General features: G+C 36.0%; 1 protein-coding gene across 4 annotated transcripts in view; it reads right to left on the minus strand.

The window, feature by feature from the left end:
• KIAA0825 (KIAA0825 ortholog) overlaps positions 1-25,749 on the minus strand; it is a 410,058-nt gene that overhangs the window by 273,093 nt on the left and 111,216 nt on the right. For all 4 annotated transcript variants that reach the window (XM_059175470.1, XM_059175467.1, XM_059175469.1 and 1 more), the window contains 6 exons: positions 16,505-16,599; positions 12,959-13,186; positions 11,030-11,295; positions 9,456-9,606; positions 5,039-5,229; positions 953-1,135 (listed from right to left, as the gene is read on the minus strand). In XM_059175470.1, the coding sequence (XP_059031453.1) occupies positions 953-1,135; positions 5,039-5,229; positions 9,456-9,606; positions 11,030-11,295; positions 12,959-13,186; positions 16,505-16,599 (1,114 nt within the window). The remainder of the gene's footprint in view (positions 1-952; positions 1,136-5,038; positions 5,230-9,455; positions 9,607-11,029; positions 11,296-12,958; positions 13,187-16,504; positions 16,600-25,749) is intronic.

Consider the following 25,749-nt stretch of genomic DNA (forward strand, 5'->3'; position numbering starts at 1 on the left):
GACCACAGGGTGGAATGCAAATAAGCTCATTAAAGGACCCATCTCAAAATATCCATAGGCCCTAGCTGGCCAATGGGTTACTGAAAACACCACACAGCTCCTAAAAAAGGAAAATTCCATACTTTCCCATACCTCCCCACTCCTCTTAACTATGGATCCCCAGCACTGCCTCCTGGCAGACAGTCTCTCCTTTCCCCTTATGGCTGTTCCTCCCTTGCATTGTATTCAATAAAATTCCATCTCCTTTTCCAAAAAAATGCAATTACTGGGGCACAGGGCTGACTTAGTAGAGCATGCAACTCTTGATCTTGGGATCGTGAGTTCAAGCTACATGTTGGGCATAGAGTTTACTTAAAAAATAAGTAAATAGACAGAAAATAAAAAAGCAATTACTTATTTTTATTGTCACCTGCCATTACTAGCTCAGACACTATAGCCTAATAACAAAAAAAAAAAAAAAAAAAAAAAAAAAAAGCAAATGTATGGCAGATTAACTGAAAGTGTAGAAACATTAGGTTTCTTCCAGATTTGGGAATATTCTGGTACCAACTTAAAATTTTTCTATTAGAGCAAAGCAATTCATATAAAATTAAAACTAAAAAACACTTTTAAAAGTAAAAAGCCATTAGATATGATTTTCTTCTTCATAAAGTACCAAGCTGTGCTTGAGATAAGCAACCCATTAATATAATCATTTAAACAACTCAAATAGTGAAGCTCAAGAGCACCCTGATCCTACTGGGGCCTTAGAATCTGAGTAAGATTGACCAATAGAGATATAACACAATTATTAGCTCACTTTGTAAAATGGCTCAATTCACAATATCGAAAATGCACTTCAAAATATTTCTACTTGCTACTTCACACAATTCAATAAGTAGAAGGAAAATAACTTTAAATCACATTATTTACATATCATAATAGCTAAAAAGAAAATATGTTTGATACTTACTGATATAATTCAGACAAGGGTGAAGTCAAAATGACTAATGTTGTGAACAAATTATTACAATGTGTATGAATTTTAAAAATTTTATCATCTATATATTCATGAGGATTCAAAAGCTTCTGTACAGACGTGCAGACTGACCATAACATGTTCTCAGTGCATATTAAAATTGTTGTGACATCAAGTCTGTTGGAAAGCAAAAGAAAGTCATGATAAGCAAAACTGTTTTTCTGCTTGCTATATATACTATCATTCATATCTCTTATATTAAACATATGTAAGAATAGAAATACTTGGTTAGATACCAGGGCTTCAGAGATCAAAGACAGATAGAAAGAACCAAAGCTTAGCATTTGAGTTTCCAGGTGTTAGATGACTCATATACCATTATCTTTAGGAATGGTGAGGTCTATCTACAGTACTAAAGTGTTTTAGGAGTACTTTCCTTTTTTTATTTTTTTTTAAGATTTTAAAAATTTATTCATTTGAGAGAGAGACAGAGACAGCGAGAGCTCAAGAAGGGGGAGAGGGAGGGGCACCTGGGTGGCTCAGTGGGTTAAAGCCTCTGTCTTTGGCTCAGGTCATGGTCCTGGAGTCCCGGAATCGAGCCCCGCATCGGGCTCTCTGCTCTGCAGAGAGTCTGCTTCCTCCTCTCCCTCTGCCTGCCTCCCTGCCTACTTGTGATCTCTGTCTGTCGAATGGATGGATAAGATCTTTAAAAAGAAGAAGAAGAAGAAGGAGGAGAGGGAGAGAGAAGAGCAGACTCCCTGCTGAGCTGGGATCCTGAGGTGAGGCTTGATCCCAGGACCTGGAGATCACGACCTAAGCTGAAGGCAGATGGTTAACCATCTGAGCCACCCAGGTGCCCCTCTTTTTTCTTTCTTTCTTTTTTTTTTTTTAAGATTTATTTTGCATTTTTAGGATACTGTTCAAGCTCAAAAGACGTTCCTTGAAATTATGTCCAGCAAAAGAGGAGCCAGATTTAAAGAAAATTGCTATTATCCACATGTAAATGATAGGTAAAATTTTGATAGGAGAACAGTTTTCCTTATCCAACTATAGACTGTCAAAAGAAAGTTACAAGATTGGGTAACATGTTTCCACAGCAAATGGGAGAGGAAGAAAAAAATGAGACCAGAAGCACAAATGGGAGAAGGCTATAGTTTCTGAAATGTTTAATATTGAATAAAGTTGTGGAAATTTTGTTGTATTTTATAATCTCATTCATAAACTCATTTCTTTGTTTCTATCTTCCCTGTGTTTTAACAGAGACTCAAAGATCTGTTTAAAGGTTATTTTGGTATATGAATTGGTTGCACAAACCTCAACTAATTTTTTTTCTTTTAATTCAGTGTTCAAGGAATAGATTATGGAAATCATAAAGTGATAACAAAACAAAAAAGTATGAAAATTTTAAAAAATGAGACCTTGGCCTCAAATTTATTACATATATATATAAAATAAGTTTATACATATATTAATAACATGTAACAGATATTACATATGATACATATGGTTTTAGTCATGTGACAGCTGGATGCCACTAGAATACTAAAAACATCAATAACTGCCTTTAGGGAGGTTTAACTGCAATTTGCATCTATTTTCTCTAATAGTTAATTAAGCAATTGCAAATGCAAGATATATGTACATACACACATAAATACACACACACACACACACACTGATTTCCAGAGTAACAGCGGTTTAGTCTTAACCATTCAAATAAAATTCTTTATTTATTTTATCTTTTCATGCCATTTTTATATAGCCACCCAGAAATCAAAAACCAAAAGTCTCTACAGTACATTTAATTAAATATACTACCCAGGTGATATCTCATTGTGGTTTTGATTTGTATTTCCCTGATGCCGAGTGATATGGAGCACTTTTTCATGTGTCTGTTCGCCATCTGGATGTCTTCTTTGCAGAAATGTCTGTTCATGTCCTCTGCCCATTTCTTGATTGGATTATTTGTTCTTTGGGTGTTGAGTTTGCTAAGTTCTTTATAGATTCTGGACACTAGTCCTTTATCTGATATGTCGTTTGCAAATATCTTCTCCCATTCTGTCAGTTGTCTTTTGATTTTGTTAACTGTTTCCTTTGCTGTGCAAAAGCTTTTGATCTTGATGAAATCCCAGTAGTTCATTTTTTCCCTTGCTTCCCTTGCCTTTTGCGTTGTTCCTAGGAAGATGTTGCTGCGGCAGATCAAAACCACAATGAGATATCACCTCACACCAGTCAGAATGGCTAAAATCAACAAGTCAGGAAATGACAGATGCTGGCGAGGATGCAGAGAAAGGGGAACCCTCCTACACTGTTGGTGGGAATGCAAGCTGGTGCAGCCACTCTGGAAAACAGCATGGAGGTTCCTCAAAATGTTGAAAATAGAACTGCCCTATGACCCAGCAATTGCACTATTGGGTATTTACCCTAAAGATACAAATGTAGTGATCCAAAGGGGCACATGCACCCGAATGTTTATAGCAGCAATGTCCACAATAGCCAAACTATGGAAAGAACCTAGATGTCCATCAACAGATGAATGGATCAAGAAGATGTGGTATATATACACAATGGAATACTATGCAGCCATCAAAAGAAATGAAATCTTGCCATTTGCAACAACATGGATGGAACTAGAGCGTATCATGCTTAGCGAAATAAGTCAAGCAGAGAAAGACAACTATCATATGATCTCCCTGATATGAGGAAGTGGTGATGCAACATGGAGGCTTAAGTGGGTAGAAGAAGAATAAATGAAACAAGATGGGATTGGGAGGGAGACAAACCATAAGTGACTCTTAATCTCACAAAACAAACTGAGGGTTGCCGGGGGGAGGGGTTTGGGAGAAGGGGGTGGGATTATGGACATTGGGGAGGGTATGTGATTTGGTGAGTGCTGTGAAGTGTGTAAACCTGGTGATTCACAGACCTGTACCCCTGGGGATAAAAATATATGTTTATAAAAAATAAAAAATTAAAATAAATAAATAAATAAATAAATATACTACCCAGTAAATCTGATTTCACAAACATCTCATAGTGACTCGCCACCTCATAGTCAAAAATGATTTAAACTACTCAGGAAAAGAATGAAGGTACTCTTTGCTCTCAGAAAAAAACTTGCCATCTATTCTTCTGAGTTCAATGATTAAAAAAAAAAAAATGCTTGGTCAGTAATTCAAAACAGTTTTTGCAAAATACCATATTTATGAAACACTGTAGCAGGACCTAAGTACCCTTCAAATGCAGAGTGCTTTACAAGAACATGATCAGGAAACAATTCCTACTGAAAAAAAAAAAAAAGCCTCTGGTATCTTTAGGTTCCTCTTAATATATATCTGAAGAACAGAGAGATCTTAATCACATTAGTGAGACTATTTATAAAATAAAGCCTTTTCTTGATATGACCCTTGTTGTCTTTTATGCACGTTTGTGTAATCATTGCCTAGATGTTTCACAGACCTGGACTATAGTTTAATCATTAATACCCTGTGACTGCTGCTCCTCATTTTCTGTGATTTCACATTTTGCTGAACTTGCTTTCAGTAGTACATAATAGAAAGAAAGGGAAAAAATAAAGGAGAGAAAGAAATAAGGGATTAGAATATACTTAGACAAAGGAGTTTCCTTATGAAGATGAACGACACGATTTAAAAACTTAAAAACAAAAAGGAAAACTAAAATTCCCTGGTTGCCTAGAATTTCAAAGTCAATTTAACTGCCCATCAGAGTACTGCTGCTTTCTTCTCCATTTCAGGCCTCAATTTTCCCTCTTTATCTTATTTAATAACCTTTGTATATAAATGTCTTAGACTGTAATACAGCTTGAATCATTTTTTTTTTTTTTAGAACAAGTGGGTTCTATATACAATTTTAAGAAGAAAAAAAGAGCAAAGTTATTTTGATTGAAGTTCTACATTTCCACTTAAGTATCTCAGGAGAGTTGAATACAATTTCCTTTCAGATGTTAGAAACATGTTAAATATACAAGAAGTTATGTCATGAGATTCAGAATTACATTCTGCTTTATACCAGTTGATGAAAACGTTCTTGAAAAGCAATGGTTTTCACAACTTCAATTACCTGATCTGTGGAGTTCTCTTGTAACTGGGATGGACCCGAGCATATCTGGAGGCCAGTAGACCCAAAGATTTCTCCAGCACTTCTGTGAGGATCACCTGGGCTAACTTAGGGGGCAGAATGGTCCAGAGATCATGATGAAGAGTGCAGAAGAAATAATGCCACATCTGGAGTGAGAAGGAGCATCTTTCCCCCTGGCAAAACCACCACACATAAAACAATAGAATCACATCTTCCAAAATGTCAGTTTGCTTCCTATGAACATAATTAGTTCAGGCTGAAAGGAAATAGCTGGAGAGTCTGACACACTAGATGACCAAGAAAGATTTTTGACAAGATGTAAAACATCCTATTGACAAAGGAACATATGTTTTATTTCAATTACAAGACCAGATATTCTAGTGCAAATCCAGACCACAAGCTTTTAACCTAGCATATCTTGATTTACCTACTCCCAGCCCGGGGTTTAAAATTTATTTTAAGCAATCAGCTCTACAACTGCCAAACAAGTCATGCTAGCTTAAGATAGAGGGCTGGTTCTTCGAAAATTAAATCTTAATAATTAAAAATATTGTTTATGTATGTGTATTTTTCTGAGACTATTATCATCATAGGAGGTCATTCTAATAGATGTTTGAGATTACACATTATAATGAAATGAAAGGAGAAAAAATAAACTTACAGACCACATACTCATCAACATGCATGAAACCAAGGAGGGGGATGGATAACTATTAAAGATTATTACATCAAGCTACTGCATTCGTGGGTTTTTAATAACCATGCTAGAAACGGATACCATAATGGTCTGATTTTACAAGAGTTTGTAAATCCTAGGCAGATGTTATCATTTCTTAGCATTTTCACAGTATTTCATACTTCTAAGGGGCCAGATTCTCCTTCCTTGCCACCCACTACAGACCTATTCTGTGGGTACCAAATTCTCCCTGACCACAGAGGAAGATCCAAGAGCAGCTAAGGCCAGTGGGAACAGGAAGAAATGAGAAGGTGGCCTCAAGTGATTTACAAGCATTAATGAGTTAACAGGCTCCCAGGGAGATATGCTAGTAGTTTGACCTCATTTTCCTCAAAGCAGATTAAAAAAAAACTATTTGAAATGGGAAGAGGAGAATGTGTTTTTCAAATATTACCTTATTTGTTGCCATATCAAAAATTAAATGAGCAAAGCTTCACATTTTATCTCTAAGTAATCCTCTTTGACTTAAAATTCTTGCTTTGCCCACTACTTACATTTCTCAAACATGATTAAAAAATTTTTGTTCTTTTATACCAAAAGTTGATAGTTTCTCATGCAGATATGCCTATCAGTATTTTCCTTACATATTATTCTTCTGATAATTGCTCTGATTTCTAAAATCTGCTATAGTCACTATAAGAATAATTTATGGCTAATTTCTATTGACTTTCAAATGGAGTTCATAAATGAGTAGAACTAGCATCCTTGGGTGGGAAACTAGAGCATCAAAATGTGCAACAGTCAGGTTCAAAGGAGGAGGTTTTGACCACTTCTGACTTCTGACTGGATGTATATCAAAACTGTTAAAGAAAAAAAAATTACAAAATTCATGTGGAAGTAGCAAAATTAGAGTGTCTTATGCTTCCCTTGCTGTGTGTTCTGTGAAGGAACGCTTTTTAAAATTTTCCAAGGAAAGGATTTTTAGAGCTTGATTTTGTCATACTTTCTGTGTTGTTTGTTAATTAAAAGAAAATTGCTTCAGTTGATGTAACAACGAGTATGAATGACTCCATAGCAATGGACAGGTGCTTTTAATAACGCGACAAACATGATTTCTCGTATTTTTCAAAATGAGAACCAATTTCCTTAATAGTTAACAATAAATGAGAAAATAAAAGTAACTAGGCATGTAGAGTTCGTTCCCTGAAACTGAAAAATACTTCTTTTGAGACTTTCTAAAGTGTAAACTTCGTGTTTACTTAAAAATATTCCAAACTCGTCCTTGTTCTCACAATTCCCTTCGAAGTATGTATAACTGTAATAATATACGCAAGGGTTTTCATTAAACTAAATGTGACTCATTTATTCTTCTGACCTGTTTCTCTATTTGTTGTCATTTCAAAAGTATTCTGCTAGTAAACATCTGTTATTTTTGTAGACCCACCATAATGTAAACAGATGTGAGCTTTTATTTAGATTATATATCAGGAAACAAGCAGCTGGGCTTTATTATATAAGCCATTCAATATTATCTTTGAACAGACAATTCTTTATTCTTTGACTATTGGAAAACACAAGTTGCTAAAATTGAGCAGATGTCAACTATACTCAAAGCTTAATTTTAAACATGTAATCTGAACACCCACTGTGCCGTCTGACCAGCACCTAATCAGAGAGAAACTGAACTCTCTGACTCTCTAAACCTGACAGTTTAGAGAAGGGAAATAATGCATCTAGGGCTCAGCTGATGTCACAAAACACGACCAAATATTCCTTCATATCTTGTAAATTCTTTCGCTATTTCCTTATTACCCTCCGCACAGGGTGATAGGCTCCCCTGAGATGGCTCTCCCACCTTCTGCCTCCAGTCAGGCACATTTCATCTCCTTCCCTCTCAAAACGGCCCTGCCAAAAACATATAGTCCTGTTTCACCAATCATTTGGAATAATGGGGAGAGGAGAAGAAAAGGATGCAGTAAACAGGATAAAACCATTGTCAAATACTCCAGTTGTCAAAACAGTTTAAAAATCTGTCGCTATTTTTAGCAGTTTCTTATTTTTGGTAAATCGAAAAGCAGTATCACTTTATTTTCCTGAGCATAAGTAACAACCACTAACTCTGCAATTAAATTGTAACTACTGACCATGTAAGTATATGGAAGCTATGGTACCATGTAATCACAGGGTAACTATCTCGTTATTTCTGTCTTTGAAGCTAACGCCTTGTCATAAGATCTAAGAGCTGCATGTTACATGGTAATTTGTTTTGTTTTTTGTTTTTTTAATACTTGGTAACTTCAATAACAGGTTCTCACCGCATCCACTTATTATTTATACCGTACAACTTTTCTAGCTCCCGTTTTGCATACGAGAAAACAGAATAGCCCAATGGACGTAGACATAGACTGAAAGGATACTTGTGCCTCAACGAAAACATCGTATAAAATTGCTCATTAGTACACTGACATATTGAAATAGTTTGAAACCGGAGATGGACTCATTTTCAATCTCTCTGTTTACCTCAAGGCAAATAAGGAAGCTGGGATACTGGCAAGAGAGGGGAAGACCAATACTCAGCCTCTTATCTCGGGCTGCCAGCTGCACCACCACTTTCTCGCGCTCATTCTGCTCGCTGCTGTTTGAAGTGTGTCATGTTTGGAAAACCCTATGTGAATGCTCTTGCAAAAAGAAAAACTATCCGGGAAGGGCCTCTAAAGGAGAGATGAAATGGCCTTGGAAAAAGTGGAAAGTCCTTTAAAAGATCTTCTTACTACTTCTCTCTGTTATGGCAACATTTGTTATGATTATAACTCAGGCATAAATAGAGCCACGGGAACCTTGGGTGTCAGGGGGTTGACAAGAGTGACTTTGCTATTTGAATAATACTCCACTCTAGTTTCCCCAGGACTCCATAGCCATCAGGACAGACAGGAAAAACAAGGATCATAAGCTTTAATCCCAAGGAAAGGGTAAACTGGGAAAGCTAATGAAATTGGGCTTGACTAATGAATTTTTTTAGAAACCCTGATTATCTTTTATTAAGATATTGTAAATGTTTCACTCTGCCCTAAAATCAACTTCATATATTGGGGCTTATGTATAATCAATGGGATTGAAGCCTGACGATGAATAATTTTAATTGATGCTGGGTTCGGTTGTATTGGGAATCATTAGGCTTTAATTCAGTGGAAGTTTGGGATTTCAAAACACAGGCTAAATGAAAATAGGTAAGCTATAAATGATCAGATGGGTCTTAAATCACCCTCATAAGAACATACAACGAGAGGAGGAACAAAAAAAAGTATGTACAAAGAATAAAGTGGCTTAAGAAGAGACATTTAGAAAAAAAAAAAAAAGTGGGAGGGGGGGAAGGGCAGAGATACCCACAAGTAGTCCCTTTGGAGAAAAATATGAAGTTGTAGCATTTTGGCATTATCTCTTTGACTTTTCATTGTATCCCGTTACATTCCAACTTAGATAGCACATGCTGCAGCTCAAATTAAGTTATTTTTACTTTTAAGCAGAAGGAGAGTTCTGATGTCTAGCTATTTCAGGTTTTTAAAAAGTGTTTCTCCTAAGTACAAATTCAATATTTAAAAAATATTATCCTAACAGCCTTCATGTGTTAGTAATGCCAAGCTCATGTTTCTAATTAGCCAGAAAGCAGGTAGGCAGTAAAGCATATTTGTGTAAAAAGGAGGGATAGTAAACTTAACTTCACACCTCATAAAAAGCTTTGTAGTCATCCCAGTGGTGGCTCTCAGCATCCTGTAAAATGCTTGTAGCACAAACTCTGACGCAGTAGTCTGCAACCTGAAACTGGAGAGTGTTGATGAATTCCTGATATCTTTGGACAGGCACCAGGAATATGGGTCTGTTCAGAGGGAATGATCAAAGAGACAGAGATTTAAGGCCTGTGCAGTAGGCGGCAACAATCTCCAGTACTACAAATGGTTTTGATTATTAGATATCAATCATTCATTTCCTCCTAATGCTGAAGTCTGCATCCACATTCACTTTCCAACAAGGAGAAAAAAAAAAAAAAAAAAAAGCCGGTCTTTGTTTTGCAAGTCCTTTGAAAATGTACATCTGCTGTTCCACAAATATGCACTTCAACTTGAGATAAACGGCATTGTCAATACATCATTCAAATATAAAAGTATTCTTTGTAAGCCTATTATTAGAGATCAGTGCATCATTTAGGCATTAGGGTATCGTTATTATAGAGAACAACATGCATTTGTCAGAACCAACTTTTATAAAGCTATCACACGTCCCACAAACACACTCTTTTTGTTTTAAAAATTGTAATTTTGTAGATGTCAATTATCTCATAAACTGTTTTAAAATATTCTGCAGAAATATAGTGATTTCTGGCACATTCTGTTTATAAATTCAAGTATGATTCACCGTATCTGACTACTTACAGGAATTAAAAAAATGTAAGAGCTATATTTTGCATCAAGCCAAATTTATTTTACTTTTATCTTCAGTTGTCTATATCACACTTTCTTATGCTTTCTTTCCTAAGCAAGGGACTACAGATGCTGTGTCAGGAGTACCGAAGAGATTGTCAGACCTGGCCGAACAGCCAGGTGCACATGGTCCTTTCGTAAAGGGCTGTGCTACCTCCTAGAGGGTACAAGGGTCGCCAGAAAGACTGTGTGGTCATCTTTATCCTATTTCCAGAAAATATACAGTCTTCTTAGACTACTACTATGTGAGAATTAAGACCACCAGATGCTTTCCGCCAAATATTAAGGACAGCTCATTACTACATGGGTGCTCTGAAGTACATTTACATTGGTCAGTAGAATAGATGGAAAATGCATTTATTCACTGTGTAAGTCCTAAAATTCTGTTTGTGTAGAAACAAAAGAGAGAAGTGCCTCTTTCACAGTGGTGTGTATGAGGGGCAAAAACAAGCTTAGTTATCCTCTCCAGGGTAGTCAGTGCAGTATGCTTTATGAAACGGAGAGGGTCTGTTTGGTCAGGTCATAAATAGCATGCGGAAAATAGTTGCTCCAGATCAGAATATGGAAAAATGTATGGATTTCTCTCTGGAGCAGGCCTTTAGAAAGAGGAACTGTCTTCCTTCCTAATCTAGGTATCTGGTTTAATCGATCCCATGCTCCACCTTTTTGACATGCTCAAGTCAAGACAAATGAAAGTCATTCACTGTGTTCATTATAGTTTTCTCTTTCTCGAATATTATCATCAAGATTTCACTACAGTGATATCCAAAGATTACACATTCCTTTAAGCAAAGCCATCAACCTAATGTAATTGACACTCACTTCTTAGTGTTTTCTTTCATCATATTATCATACTGCATAAAATGCTGGAAGACATAGACCGCTGTGGAGAGCAATGTGTGTAAGTTGGTCAGGGGTGCTTTGGAAGGAAACTCCTTGCTTCTCTCTTGCAGTCTCGCCAGGACAGCTGCTGCCACTTTACAACAGGCCTCCACAAAGTTTGCTCTAATTTCCTGGAAAGAATCATCTCTGCATGCCAGAGCCAGTGGAAGCATTGTGTCAAGTTTTTCCATGATGTCAGAACAAAACTAGGGAGAAATAAATGTAGCACTGAGTTATTTGTACTCTGACAGCACCGTGTAATTAATGTATAGGGGAGCCAAGTTCCTAAATAATGAATTTGACATCAAGCATAAATATAAAGACATGACGTTATAATAATTAATTTCTCAGTTTCTTGTAGAAAGTTAAATGTTTTATGTCAAATAAGGAAATACCAAAAGGATGCTTCTCTCTATATAACCTTCAAACCTTATGCTTTCTAGATGGACATTACGAAAAACTCATGAAATAGCATGCATGACAATACTTTATTTGTAGTTAATAGAACTTGGAAAACATCCATCCTTGATATTAATCTGATTGCATTATTTTTGAACTTATTCTAGTTTCCTTGCTGAATTTTCGTAAAGTGTCTTCTTCTGAATCACCACCTATACACAAGGTCTACTGATTTATTTTAAATAATCCAGAAGCATCAGAAACAATATCACACAGTATCTTTTTAATTGGTAAGAAGTCAGCAACTTTCAGAGTGATGTGCCTGGCTTTTCAGTCGTTATTATGAATCTACTCTTTATGGGCAATGGGAAGGCAAAACTTGCCAGAATGCCCAATTTGCCAACAGTGTTCCCAGGAGAATGTTTTGGAGCCCCAGGCTGGCGGTAGCCAAATAAGGAGGCCATCTTTAAGAATGCTCTTTTTTTTTCTTCTTCTTCTTCTTAAGATTTTATCTATTTGAGAGAGAGAGAGAGACTGTGAGCTAGGGGAGAGGTGGACGGAGAAGGAGAAGCAGGCTTCCCCATGAGCAGGGAGCCCCATATGGGACTTGATCCCGGGATCCTGGGATCGTGACCTGAGCGGAAGGCAGACACTTAACTGACAAAACCCCCCGGGGCACCCCAAGAATGCTCCTTTAAAAACATCCCAATCATAAGCTGCTGAACTCATTGTGGGCTTAATACTGAGTAACTGTATTTATTTATTTGCATAATGACTTCCTACTTTCTCAGTATGATCTGTGATTCTCAAGGTACACACAAAGATGCAAGATGGATGTTAACGAAATAGAATGTGCATTAGCATGTAAATAAAGATTTGAAAGTTGCCTAGACCAATAAAAGGTAGTAATTCCCTCAACCTCCTAAATTTCTCCTGAAGTCATTAAAAGGTATAGCCCAAACAGGCAGTTTCACCAGCTCTCCATTAAGTCACAGAAGCCTCTGTTTTAAGGGCCTGAGATTCATGGAGCCACAAGGCGGCCACAGGTTTCAATCTTCTTTGCTGCCAGTGGCCATGGCCCACGGACACCTGAGAAGAAATCTGGTATTGAGTTAAATACCAAGTATTTGCATAGAGACTCCAATATTGTTCTGTAGGTTCCCTTTGCAACCTCTTATATTTTTTTTTTTAAAGATTTATTTTATTTATTTGAGAGACAGGGAGAGAATGAATACAAGTGGTGGGGAGGGGCAGACCGAGAGAATCTTCAAGCAGACTTCTGGCTGAGTATGGAGCACTCCACAGGACTCTATCCCACCACCCATGAGATCATGACCTGAGCCGAAACCAAGAGTCAGATGCTCTACCAACAGGTGCCACACAATGTCTTATATTTAAAAAAAAAAAAAAAAAAAAAAAAAGTCTCATTATGGCAGTCAATGATTTGAAAGGATTTCATTTGATACTTGCCTTTGCAATTTTCTTTGGTTGCTCTTCCTCAGGAACCACATGGCTGTCTTGCCCAACTTCCCGCACATTTACAAGGTTCATAGCATGGGTTACAGCTAAAGTCCTTTCATTCTGTTCCTGCTGGAGAATTTTTGTGGAAAAATCTTCAATTGCTGTTGTTATACAATGTGCCATGGGAAGAGACACTTTTTTAAATGCACTTCGCCAAGCAAAATCTAGTAAAGTAGCCTGAAATATAAATTTATATGAAGTTATATTAATCTTAAACTCAGCAACAAGTGTTCATATTGTTATAGATATAAAATTATTACTTTCTTCCAGCATTTGAATATAGGTATTCTTTGATAAATGGCAAAACCATTCTTACAACCTGAAAAATATTACCCAGCAAATAAAGCAATATACAAAAACATGTGTATTCTTTACAAAGAGTAATATACTGGCATTTCATTTTAATTCATCTGTAAATTTAATCAAAAACTTTTTTCAAAATTTAATCTTTTAAATATAGTTCAATAAAACTATCTTTATGAAAGTTAAAAGTTACATTTACTGTTTATCACATAAAGCAATCTTTAAATTCAATATATTTAATAAAGCCTAAATTAGATTTTTATAGTTTTTTTTATAGTTTATTGTTAACAAGTACATAAGACAGAGTTTAATATTCAACCTTTTATTTCTTTTTCACTCTCAGAAATCCAGACAAGCCAAAATAGAGCAACAAGAAATTTCTCAGAGAAATTACATCATGGCACCTTTCTAGAGTTTTACTTCTTTAGAATTTTATTCAGTTTCTTCCCTACTTTTGTTCCAAGAAATGAGGAATTAAAATTCTCTGCATTGTTCTGTGTTGGGGGAGTGGGAGAGGAGGTAGTAAATGGAGACTGGTAGTGTTTTGTCTTCTTTTTTCTTGGGGTCTGGGCTCCATATAATTATGAACGTATACTATCCCCAAGTCCTCTAACATTCTCTTAAGTACTAAAAAATTGTGGGTAGTAGGTGAGCCCAGACTTAGGATTAAATTTTCCCTGTTTCAATGTAATCTTGCTTACTGTAATAATTCACCTACTCCAACTTTAGAAGACCTGAGGCTCAATATGCCTGATTGAATTACCTATTTTTCTGGATCTCAGTTTTTTGGCTGGAAAAGTAAAAGAGCTGATTTTTGGATGATATCTATGGTTTCTCTCGGTCTGAAATTACTGAGATTATGGTCGTTAGCTTAGTTTTCCTATACATACATCCCAGTCACCATTTATTTAGTGCTTTCTATACATACTGTATGAAGTAATAAAGATGTTCATCTTCTAGAGCTGAAATTCCATATAATTCCATGATATACTCCATGAGTATAATCAATTATCAAATCTAAAATCAAAATCTATAGTAAAAAAGTAGCTCTCATTTTCACTACATATATAATTATGGTGTAATTTAACTTTTCTTTCTTTCTTTCTTTTTTTTTTTTTTTTAAGATTCTACTTATTTATCTGATAGAGAGAGATCACAAGTAGGAAGAGAGGCAGGCGGGGGGCGGGGGGAGAAGCAGGCTCCCTGCTGAGCAGAGAACCCAATGCAGGACCCCGAGACCACGACCCAGACGAAGGCAGAGGCTCAACCCACTGAGCCACCCATGCGATCCTTAACTTGTTTTTCTGAAGTATATATGGACCTTTAACATCACAGGGTCTAAAAACACATTTCTCATCTTAGTTTTATATAAAATTACTCAATAATTGAAACTATTCAGCTCATACAATCTCCTTTCTTATAAGTGAAATGGATGTAGTCCTCCGCTCTAATAGTATTTTCTTGGAATTTTATGAAAGAAATGTAAGAAGCAACTTAACTCCATGAAAATTAAAAACAACAACAAATCTTTGCTTCTTATTCTCCCCACCAGGGCATCTCTACTCATTAAAATCATTCATCCAATCAAGGAAATATGTTCTGGTAAAAAGTGTCATTAATTGCTATAACCTAAATGACGATTCTGTATTTTGTGCAATGATGACTACCTCTGGTCATGGTAATTTATATGTGATTACAATATCTTGACCCATCTGAATTCTTTTTTCAAAATACAGAAAACCAAGCATATTAATAGCTGCTCTTAAAAAGAAAACTGGAAACTTTTACTATTCAAATCAACTCTTAGAAGGCTGTTTGCATGAAATACTATTTGCCTACTCTACTCTTCCCATCTGATGTTTCTCATCACACATACCCAGTTAGAACAGAGAAAGTTTACTAGTTGATCCAAGAAGAGGATATAACGTCGCTTTCTGTTCTGTGCACAAAAGAGGTAACCAATGAATGCCCTTCTTCTATTACCTAAAGCTAATTTTTTAATACCTATGTGGATTTTGGGTCAAGGCATAATATATAACTTTCCATTTTCCTTATTATTTCCCTTCTATTCTAAATTAAACTCTGTTTAAAACTCTGGGGGGGTTGCCATTCTATTTTTTAAAATTTCATTTTAGAGATTTTATTTATTTATAAATAAACAGAGAGAGTAAGAGAGTAAGAGAGTACAAGCAGGGGGAGAAGCAGAGGGAGAGGAAGAGGGAGAAGCAGGTTCTCCGCTGAGCAGGGAGCCTGATGTGGGGCTCAATTCCAGGACCCTGGGATCATAACCTGAGCTGAAGGCAGGCACTTAACCAACTGAACCACCCAGGTCCCCATTTTTTGCCCTTTTACATGTTTACCTGCTGTATCAGTCAAGATCCATTCAGAAAACAGAAACCATATGATGTATTTCATAAGGAAGAATTTTAATGTAGGGTGTTAGTTACTAAAAGTAATGGAATTTTGATGAGCTAAACATGGGCTAGGGAGCAAGACAGATATTAACAGAGTAGGAAGCCACTGCCACTTCTAGGGCTGGAGGAACAACCAAAGGGACTGTATATGGGAGTGTAGTTCCTGGGGCTACCAACCTCAGTTAAAGGTAATGCAGACCTGACAGGTGGAGCTGTGTGTTGAGAGCAGGGTCCGTGGAGGGAATGTTTCCTAAAACAGAGAGAGGAGAAGAAGTACCCTGGTTTCTCTCTATCTACCCTCTAGTCCTCTATCACAGCCTTCCATGGGCCCCAAATTCCTAGAATCCTGGAAGGCATAGTTCTCTATAAAACAAAATAGAGCAGGGAAGAGTGGTAATGGATCAGAGAACAGACAGGTGCAGGCAGGGCACTCTAAAATAAGAGGCCGGTTCAAGCTGTTCTTTCCTCTTTCGTTTCCTTTCTATTGTCCATTTTCTTGCCCTCAACAATTATCTACAGCACAAATTCTCAAAGTGTAGCCAGTGAATTGGGAGAACAACAAACATTTCTTCACTTGCAGCGCCCTACTTCTACCAGGGTACAGACTAGGCAAGAGAGCAGCATCCCCACTAAATCCAATTTTTGCCAGAACTTATAAGCTAATTTTCAAACAGGAAATTTTTTCTTTAGTGGCAAAGTGTAAAACTCAAGACACTGTGGTTCATAAAGGATTTACAGACATTTGATAAAAAACTACCACCCTTCTTTCCTCATTCACCTCTTTGACCGGTAGCAACTGCTCTGAAGGAACTCTGGTTTCACTTGCTCTGGGTTTCTCTATCATAACTTCTTGACTGGATGGGTCCAAAATTCCTAAAGAAAATAAACACAAAAGCATACATTAAGAAAAACCATACCAGATGGAATTAATAGACTCGGGTTAAAATTAATTTGGTAGAAAAGCTCTGTCTAGTATAGACACACAGACACATATATCAAGATGCAGAGAAAATAGTCAATAAGATGTAGGGTGATGTCACCATTACAGAAACTAGAGGATCAGGGTGCCTGGGTGGCTCAGTCATTAAGCGTTTGCCTTCAGCTCAGGTCATGATCCCAGGGTCCTGGGATGGAGTGAGTCCAGAAGCACGCTCCCTGCTCAGCAGGAAGCCTGATGCTCTCTCTCCCACTCTCCCTGCTTGTGTTCCCTCTCTCGCTATCTCTCTTCTCTGTCAAATAAATAAATAAAAACTTAAAAAAACAATCAAACTACAGGATCAAAATATGTAGAGCCCCCTTCCATACATACAACTTGATGACATTTATATGCTATCTATATTGATATTTGATATACATGTATATATAATCTGTAAAATATAGATCCCTTTGTCATTAACATATTTTCATGTTGAGAATGTAGGATGACAGTACAGAGTAACATTAATTTCCTTGTCCATTTAAAAATTTAAGGTTTTTTCCTTTTAAGGTTTTATTTATCCATTTGTCAGAAAGAGAGAGAGTGCGAGCACAAGGACGGGGAGCAGCAGGCAGAGGGAGAAGCAGGCCACCCTCCTGAGTGAGGAGCCTGATATGGGACTCTATCCAAGGACCCTGGGCTCATGACCCGAACCGAAGGCAGATGCTTAACTGGCTGAGCCACCCAGGCGTCCCTAAAAATTTAACTTCTAAACTTAAGAATGGTGCATTTAAGGAATGGTGATGTTCCTTAGCACATTAATACTTCTTTTCTTGAAATGAGGAAGAACAAAAGTACATGGGTAAATATCAGCACATCAGGAAAAATTACACTATTAATAAGTATATTGATAATCCATTGGAAAGACACAAACCCTGGGATAAGAAATGATCTTATTTTAAAATGGAAATATTTCCACATATTTATCTTTTAGAATTAAGGAAGTCTTTCCCATGGGAAAAAAATTAGAGCTACAAAAATGTAATAAAAATATGCCAAAAATTAATCTTTAAGAATAATTGGTCACCTGGGTGGCTCAGTTGGTTAAGCGACTGCCTTCAGCTGAGGTCATGATCCCTGAATCCTGGGATCAAGTACTGCATCAGGCTCCCAGCTCCATGGGGGGTCTGCTTATCCCTCTGATCTCCCCTTTCATGTTCTCTCTCACTCTCTCTCTCAAATAAATAGATGAAATCTTAAAAAACAAAAAAGACTTGTAAGGATTCTTTAAAAAAAAAAAAAAGAAATCTTTCCACTTTTCCAATAAGGGTCTATTAATTATAGTTTAATTTGAAATGAATGAGTTAGCATTTACCTTTTGTTTTTGCTTAGTCTTGATATATGATGATTAATTATAAACTTTGATGCCTTTTTTTTTTTTAAAGTTTTAGGATCTTAAGAATTGGTTTCTGCTTATGTCCTGAGCAAACAAAGTTCAAAGACTGATTCTTATCAGTGGGATTTCTGACAGATATAATCATCTAGAAGATGTGTAGGGTTTTTGTCTTCTGTTTTTCTAAATGTGGCTCTCTGAGCATAATCATGAATGATTCTTAAGTAGTATAATTTACAAAAGCATTTCATAGAAAGGTAAATACTCCATTTGGTAAGCAATAATATCCTTTTGAAAATTTTATCAGTTTATGTATTGTGAGGAAAAGTTTTCCTCAACTCCAGTGTTCTTAATCACTTTGGATTTGTGAACACTTTTGAGAACTTCATTAGTGAAAGAATACTCCATCCAAAATGCAAAGTACGATTGCATGGTAGGTTTGTGCACACATACACCCATTCCCCCATACACACACACACACACACACACACACAGTGGGAATTCCCAGGCCCTCTGCACAGTGCATTCATGAACCCCAAAGACCTATGGACTGTAGTTTAGGAATCCTGCTTCATTTCTCCTCAGATACTACAACATAGAGAGGATTTTAGATCAGTGTTATACCATCTAACCTAAAGAGCCTTCTCTCTCATTTTTTTTTTTTAAAAAGATTTTATTTATTTGACAGAGACAGAGAAAGCACAAGGAAGGGGAACAAGCAGCAGGCAAAGGGAGAGGGAAAAGCAGGCTCCTCAAGGAGCGGGGAGCCCAATGTGGGACTCAATCCCAGAACTGTAGGATCATGACCAGATCCCAAGGCAGATGCTTAACCGACTGAGCCACCCAAGTGCCCCCAAATGCATTCTCTATGGCTTGCATTTTACTATGCCTCTAAAAAAAATGGTACTATAAATAATTAATTCTAATACTGAAATAAAATCTAAATTAATGAAATACTTTTAAATAAAGAAAAATTAAACTTTAAGGCTATTAAAAGAAAATATGGAATATTGTTTTAAAGATCTATGTAAAAAAGATTTTTCGGAAGGACAAAAATGCAGAAGCCATAACATAATTCTGCATTAAAAAATTCTGCATAACAAAAATATCATTAGCAGTCAAAATAGATGTGACAAACTGACTTGGCACTCTTTCTCAAATGTCCATTTTTTAAAAAATTAATAGACTTTATTTTTTAGAGCAAATTTATGCTTACAGAAAAACTGAGTAGCAAGTACAGAGTTTCCATATATTCCCTTTCTCTCCATCCTCAGTTCCCCTACTGTTAATATCTTACAATGGTGTAGTGTATATATGTGTGTATATATTTTTAAAGTAGGCTCCACGCCTAGCAAGGAGCCCACTTAGGGGCTTGAACTCATGACCCTAAGATCAAGACCTGAGCTGAGATCAAGAGTCAGGCACTTAACCAACTGAGTCACCCAGGTGCCCTTGGTGTGGTATATTTTTGACAATTAAGGAACCAATATTGATTATTATTACCTAAAGTCTATAGTTTATATTAGGATTCGTATTTTATTAATTTTTTATTTTAATTCCAGTATAGTTAACATGCAGGGTTACATTAGTTTCAAGTGTACAGTATAGCAACTCGACAATTTCACATATCATTCAGTGCTCACCAGGACAAGTTTACTCCTTACATTCACCTCCCCTCTGATATCTGAGTCTGTTCTCTTATAATTAAGAATCTATTTCGTGATTTGTCACTCTTTTTCTCCTATTTATTCTTCTTTTGTTTGTTTCTTAAATTCCACATAAGTGAAATCATGTGGTATTTGTCCTTCTCTGACTGACTTATTTCATTATTTCATTTAGGATTATACTCTCTAGCTCCATCTATGTCATTGCAAATGGCAAGATTTCATTCTTTTTTATGGGTGAATAATATTCCATTATATACCTCACATCTTCTTTATCCATTCATCAATCAATGGACACTTGGTCTGTTTCCATTATTTGCTACTATAGATAATGCTGCTATAAACATAGGGCTGCATGTATCCCTTTAATGATTATGTATTTTGGGGGTAAATCCCCAGTAGTTTGATTACTGGATTGTAGAGTAGTTCCATTTTTAAATTTTAGAGGAATCTCCATACTGTTTTCTGGAGTAGCTGTACCAGTCTGTATTCCCACCAACAATGCAAGAGGGTAATTTTTCTCCACATCCTCGCCAAAACTTGTCTTTTTTTGTGTTTTTGATTTTAGCCATTCTGACAGGTATGAGGTGATACCTCATAGCCTCATAGTTTTGATTTGTATTTCCCTGATGATGAGTGATATTGAGTATCTTTTCATGTGTCTGTTGGCCAACTGAACATCTTTTTTGGAAAAGGATGTTCATGTCTTCTGTCCATTTTTAAATTGTGTTATTTGCTTTTTGGGTGTTGAGTTTTCTAAGTTCATTACATTTTGGGGCCTCCTGGGTAGCTCAGTTGGTTAAGCATCTGTCTTTGGCTTGGGTCATGATCCCAGGGCCCTGGGATCGAGGCCCGCATTGGGCTCCCTACTCAGAAGGGAGTCTGCTTCTGTTCTCTCTCTAAAATAAATAAATAAAAACTTGAAAAAAATAAGTTCTTTATATTTTGGTTACTAACACATTCTTGGATATATCATTTTAAAATATCTTCTCCCAGGTTGCCTTTTGGTTTTGTTGATTGCTTCTTTCACTGTGCAGAAGTTTTTATTTTGATACAGTTCCAATAGTTTATATCTGCTTTTGTTTCCCTTGCCTCGGAAGATATATCAAAAAAAATGTTGTTAGGGCTTATGTCAGAGAAATTACTGCTTATGCTCCCTTCCAGGATTTTTGTGGTTTCAGGCCTCACATTTAGACCTTTAATTCATTTTGAAATTAAGGATTCATTCTTTGTGTTGTGCATTCTATGGGTTTTGCCAAGTGCATAATGTCATGTATCCACCATTACTGTTTCATATAGAATTATTTCACTGCTCTAGAAATCTCCTGTGCTCCCTGCATTCACCTCTTTTCCCCTTTGCCCTTCTCTTGGCAACTACTGATCTTTTTACTGTCTCTATACATTTGCTTTTTCCAGAAGGTCATTTAATTGGAATCATGTAGTATATAGTCTTTCCAGATTGGCTTCTTTCATTTAGCAGTATCCATTTAACATTCCTCCATGTATTTTTGTAGCTTGGTATCTCATTTATTTTTATCACTGAATAATATTTTATTGTCTGGATGCACCACAACTTATTTATCTACTCATCTACTGAAGGACATCTTGGTTGATTCTGAGTTTTGCCAATTATGAATAAAGCTGCTATAAACATTCATGTGTTCGTTTTTATGTGAACGTAAGTTTTCAACTCATTTGTGTAAATATCTGAGAGTGTGATTACTAGATAATATAAGACAGTGTTTAGCTTGTAAGATACAATGAAATCATCTGCTTGAGAGGCTATAGTATTTTACAGTCCCATCAGCAAAGAGTGAGAGTTCCTATTGCTTCACATCCTTCTGAGAATTTAGTGTTGTTAGTGTTTCAGATTTTAGCCATTCTAACAAGTGTGTAGTGGTATCTCTTTGTTTTGCTTTGCATTTCCCTGATGACATATGATGTTGAGCATCTTTTCATATGCTTATTTGCCATCTGTATATCTTCTTTGGTAAGGAGTCTGTTCAGATCTTTTGCTCATTTTTTAATTGAGTTTTTGTTGTTGCTTTCTTATTGAATTTTAAGTGTTCTTTGTATATTTTGGATACAAGTCCTTGATCAGATATGTGTTTTGCAAATATTTTGCTCTGTCTATGGGTTGTCTTTTCATCCTCTTAACCACTATATCTTTTCACTTCACAATTTCACTTTAGAAATGTACTGTCCAGATAGGCATGTCCACATTTAAGACAAAGTTCAAGGAAATTTGCTCTATCATTGTTTGTGGTAGTAAATAAAGAGGAAAACAAAACCCTATATGCTCATCAGTGAGTAACGGGTTAAATTATGGTACATGTGCCATTGGAAAATTATTTGCCTATTAGAAAGAATGAGATCTTTCTATATAACTGTTAATAAAAAAGAAGTTCTGCATAGTAGGACAAGATATCACGTTATTTTAACTTGGGGATATATACAAAAGTCGTTGTCTCTGGAAAGGAAAACTAGGCAACTTGGAATGGAAAAAGACTTAATTTTCACTATATACTCTTTTATCTTGTTCAAAGTTTTACTATATGCACCGACTACTATTCAAAACAAATTTTAAAGAAGAAAAAACAATAAAGATCAAATTGTTAATGACATGAAGGGACAATGCTTAGATTGTTAATGTCATCTTACTTTTTTACAGAGAGCTCATAAAACCAGCTAATTTAAAAAGATATTTAACTCTGGAAAAATAATACTAGTTCAAACTACAGGTTTTGCAGTTCTATTTCTGGAAATAACTATCTGCCATTGTGCAGCTATAGTTTAAGACGTTTAAAAAAGTTAATTATCTTATATTTATCATTTCACTTCCAAATACATTATGCTTATTCACTGAAAGTAACATGCTTTGATGTTTATACAAACCACTTGCTTATTTTCAAGATGAATAAGAAAAAAAGAAAAGCTTCCCAAGAATTCTTTTGCTAGTGAGCAGTTCTACAGTAAGGCATAAAATGAATTATCAAGCAGTTACGAATATAATTACCCTCCCAAATTAAAAAATAATTTAAAAGCCTAATCCTATGTAAAGAGCCAAAGGGATCATTTTAAGGTAGTATTAGTAAGATTGATTCTAGACTAATAAGATACCTTGTGGTTTTAATGAATTGTGGCATTTTGCATTTGTTTGGAATTCAATATGGTCAATATCAAAATTTGGCATTGTCAAACTTAATGAGCTCTGTGAACATGTGACAAATTATTTAATTGATTTAAATATATATTGAAAACTCTATACACTTATTAGCATTACCTAGAGAAGTAGCCCATGTTTGGCTCATCACGCTAAAACATACTTATTTGTATGCAGTCAACACTGGTTTCCTTAAGAGCATGCCCAGATTAAGGACCTCAGTAGAGTGCAGAGGGTCACAGGAATGCCAGCTGCTGAACAGTCTCCCCCCTAAAGAGTTCGCTGTGGTTCATTTTACATTTCTGGTTAGTTTCCACACTGCCGCTTTCTTTCATAGACAGTAGAGGTTGGCAGTACTTCCCTGTGACATCCACTTTCACACCCAAATTGGTCTTCATAGGCTCCCATTGTGTGCACTACAAAGCAACTTGCCTTGTTGGCAGCTCTAAGTGGGAACTACAAGTCTTTCTTTTCTTCACTGTTCTTTTCTGGCTCACAAGCAACCTCCCACCAAAAGCTGAATCTGTGGAAGAGACTACATCCAAGAGATAATACTATGAAAAAGTATGAAGAGAAGCCCAGGTGGCCACCTTGCAAATTTCCAATGTGGAAGCCTTCGACCTCTCTGCCCAAGAAACAGCTAAAGTCCTAGTGTAATGAGCTTTACAAACCCTAGGAGCCTCTTTACCTTAACTACATACGCCTCCCTAATACAATCCCTTAACCATCTAGCTAAGGAACTCTTAGAAGCCATTTGACCCCTCTTAAGACCCCCTAAGAGTACAAACAATCTTTCAGAAGATCTGAAATCTTTGATTCTTCTGAGACAAACCCTAAGTGTTCTTCTTACATCCAATTGAAGCAGCCATTGCTCTTTGTCATTGCTGGGGCTAAAGAAAAATGAGGGCCAAGAAACCTCCTGGTTTAGATAAATCTCAGATGCCACCTTTGGAAAATTTGAGGAACTGCCCGAAGAACAACTGTATTCCAAAGGAGCATTAGAAGTGCCCCATAAATCAAACCTGAGGCCGCTCCAGAAGATATGATCACCTAAAAGAAATACCGTAAGGCACCGTAACAGTCAAATAATGTCCTATCGTTTGCTGAAATGACCAAAATAGAAAACCATCAAGTTATGACCAAAAAAAAAAAGTAAATAAACATAATAACTACATATATTTCTTCCTCTGAAAATACTTCTTATGTCTCTACAGGATCTATTGTATCATATTCAAATTATTAAGAGCACTGACAATTTAGCTAAATGGACAATAGAGCGGTAAACATCAAAGTAAAATATTTAATCATCTTTATATTTTCTCTACATGATGTTAAGCACCTGGATATTTTTAAAACATCTGGACAATAAGGGAAAAAAAAGCCCTCATTTTCATCACACTGTTTTGGTTACATGGACATAGTAGGCAACTCTTTCCAAGATCTTTATTAGCAAAATATGCTCCAATCAAAAGAAATACACAGGAAACCAAATGACTTGGTCTTTTTTTCCCCTTATTCCCTCCCACACAAGATTTCCAAGCAAAACATTAACTATCAGGATAACTTAAGATGCATTTGGTTTCTTTAATCATCCGTTTCAGGGAACCTTTTCCTTCCTGATTTAAGAAACCAATGCTTTTGATAAGAATTCATTAAGTTGGCTACACTGAATAAAACATTTAAGTTTTTCTTGACAATTTCCCTCAAGATCATTCTTTGCAGGGAGCCCTTTATATAAAGTTATGTCAGATTAAATCAATCTTAGCTTTGTTATTAAAGAATATGAATTTCAACAATGAGGAAGACATATATCACATGGGGATGATTTAGTACTTAAGACATTTCTTATACCTGTGCTTTAAGATTCCTTCCACGTACACTGTTCAATAACCCACAACTGTATTTCTATAATACATTCTTATTAATATGAATTTGAAGTTACTTCTATCTACCATGCTGCTTATATAATGATAAATTTGGGTAAGGCATAATTATATATTTTCTGTTGGTTTTATTCAGTAATGGTAACTATTTCCCTCAAATATACAGCATTTGTAAGTCTCAGCATTGCTTGATCTTAATCTGAATGAGTTGAACCAGCTTTTTCTTTTTCTGAAATCGGTATATCAAACCTTTGCTTCAATTGTTGGTCATTTGAGTTTTGTATCTTTATAATACTTCTCTCATACAATTTAATTTTCAACCTATGCTGCCTTTAAAGGGATAAAGTTCTTAAAATTCACCTAATTTCACTAGAGTCTAGTCTAGGACCAAAACAATATAAGTTTCAAGAGGTAAGAGTCTAGATGTGTTGTGGTCTGCTCTGTTTCTTGATCTACACTTCAGAAGAGAACTGCTAGAGATGTGGACGGGAGACACAAACCCTTCACCAGGCATGATGGATGTTGAGGAGCAAAACCAAGTGTCAACTGCTTGAAGAACCAACATGTCAGTCAAAAATTAGGATGGCATATTTATCTACTCAGATATCTCTTTGACCCAGTCAGTTTAATCTAGAAGACCCTCTAGGGTTTGTATTATCTCCTAATTAAATCTACTTTTCCATTGTCTTTTAATTTTCATACTTTCTTATATTTTTATTATTTTCTTACTGGACTTTTTGACAGCTTTAGAACCCTGAAATCCACCTCCATTTTTTCTTCAAATTATCTCCAATTTTGAGAAAAATGATCCACTTGATAACTTAGTAGTGCTACTTAAACTTAATGGGACACATAGAAGGCCAGTAAGCTATGCTTCATATAAAAGAAACTTCAAGCCTGTAACTTTTTCAACATTATTTGCTCAGGCAAAATAAATAAGGAAATACAAAAATCAACATAATAAAGTAAATGTAATTCCTTATTAAGAAATTGGGCTTAGAAAT

Source organism: Mustela lutreola, chromosome 5 (assembly GCF_030435805.1).
Source record: "Mustela lutreola isolate mMusLut2 chromosome 5, mMusLut2.pri, whole genome shotgun sequence".
In the NCBI taxonomy this organism is placed as follows: domain Eukaryota; kingdom Metazoa; phylum Chordata; class Mammalia; order Carnivora; family Mustelidae; genus Mustela; species Mustela lutreola.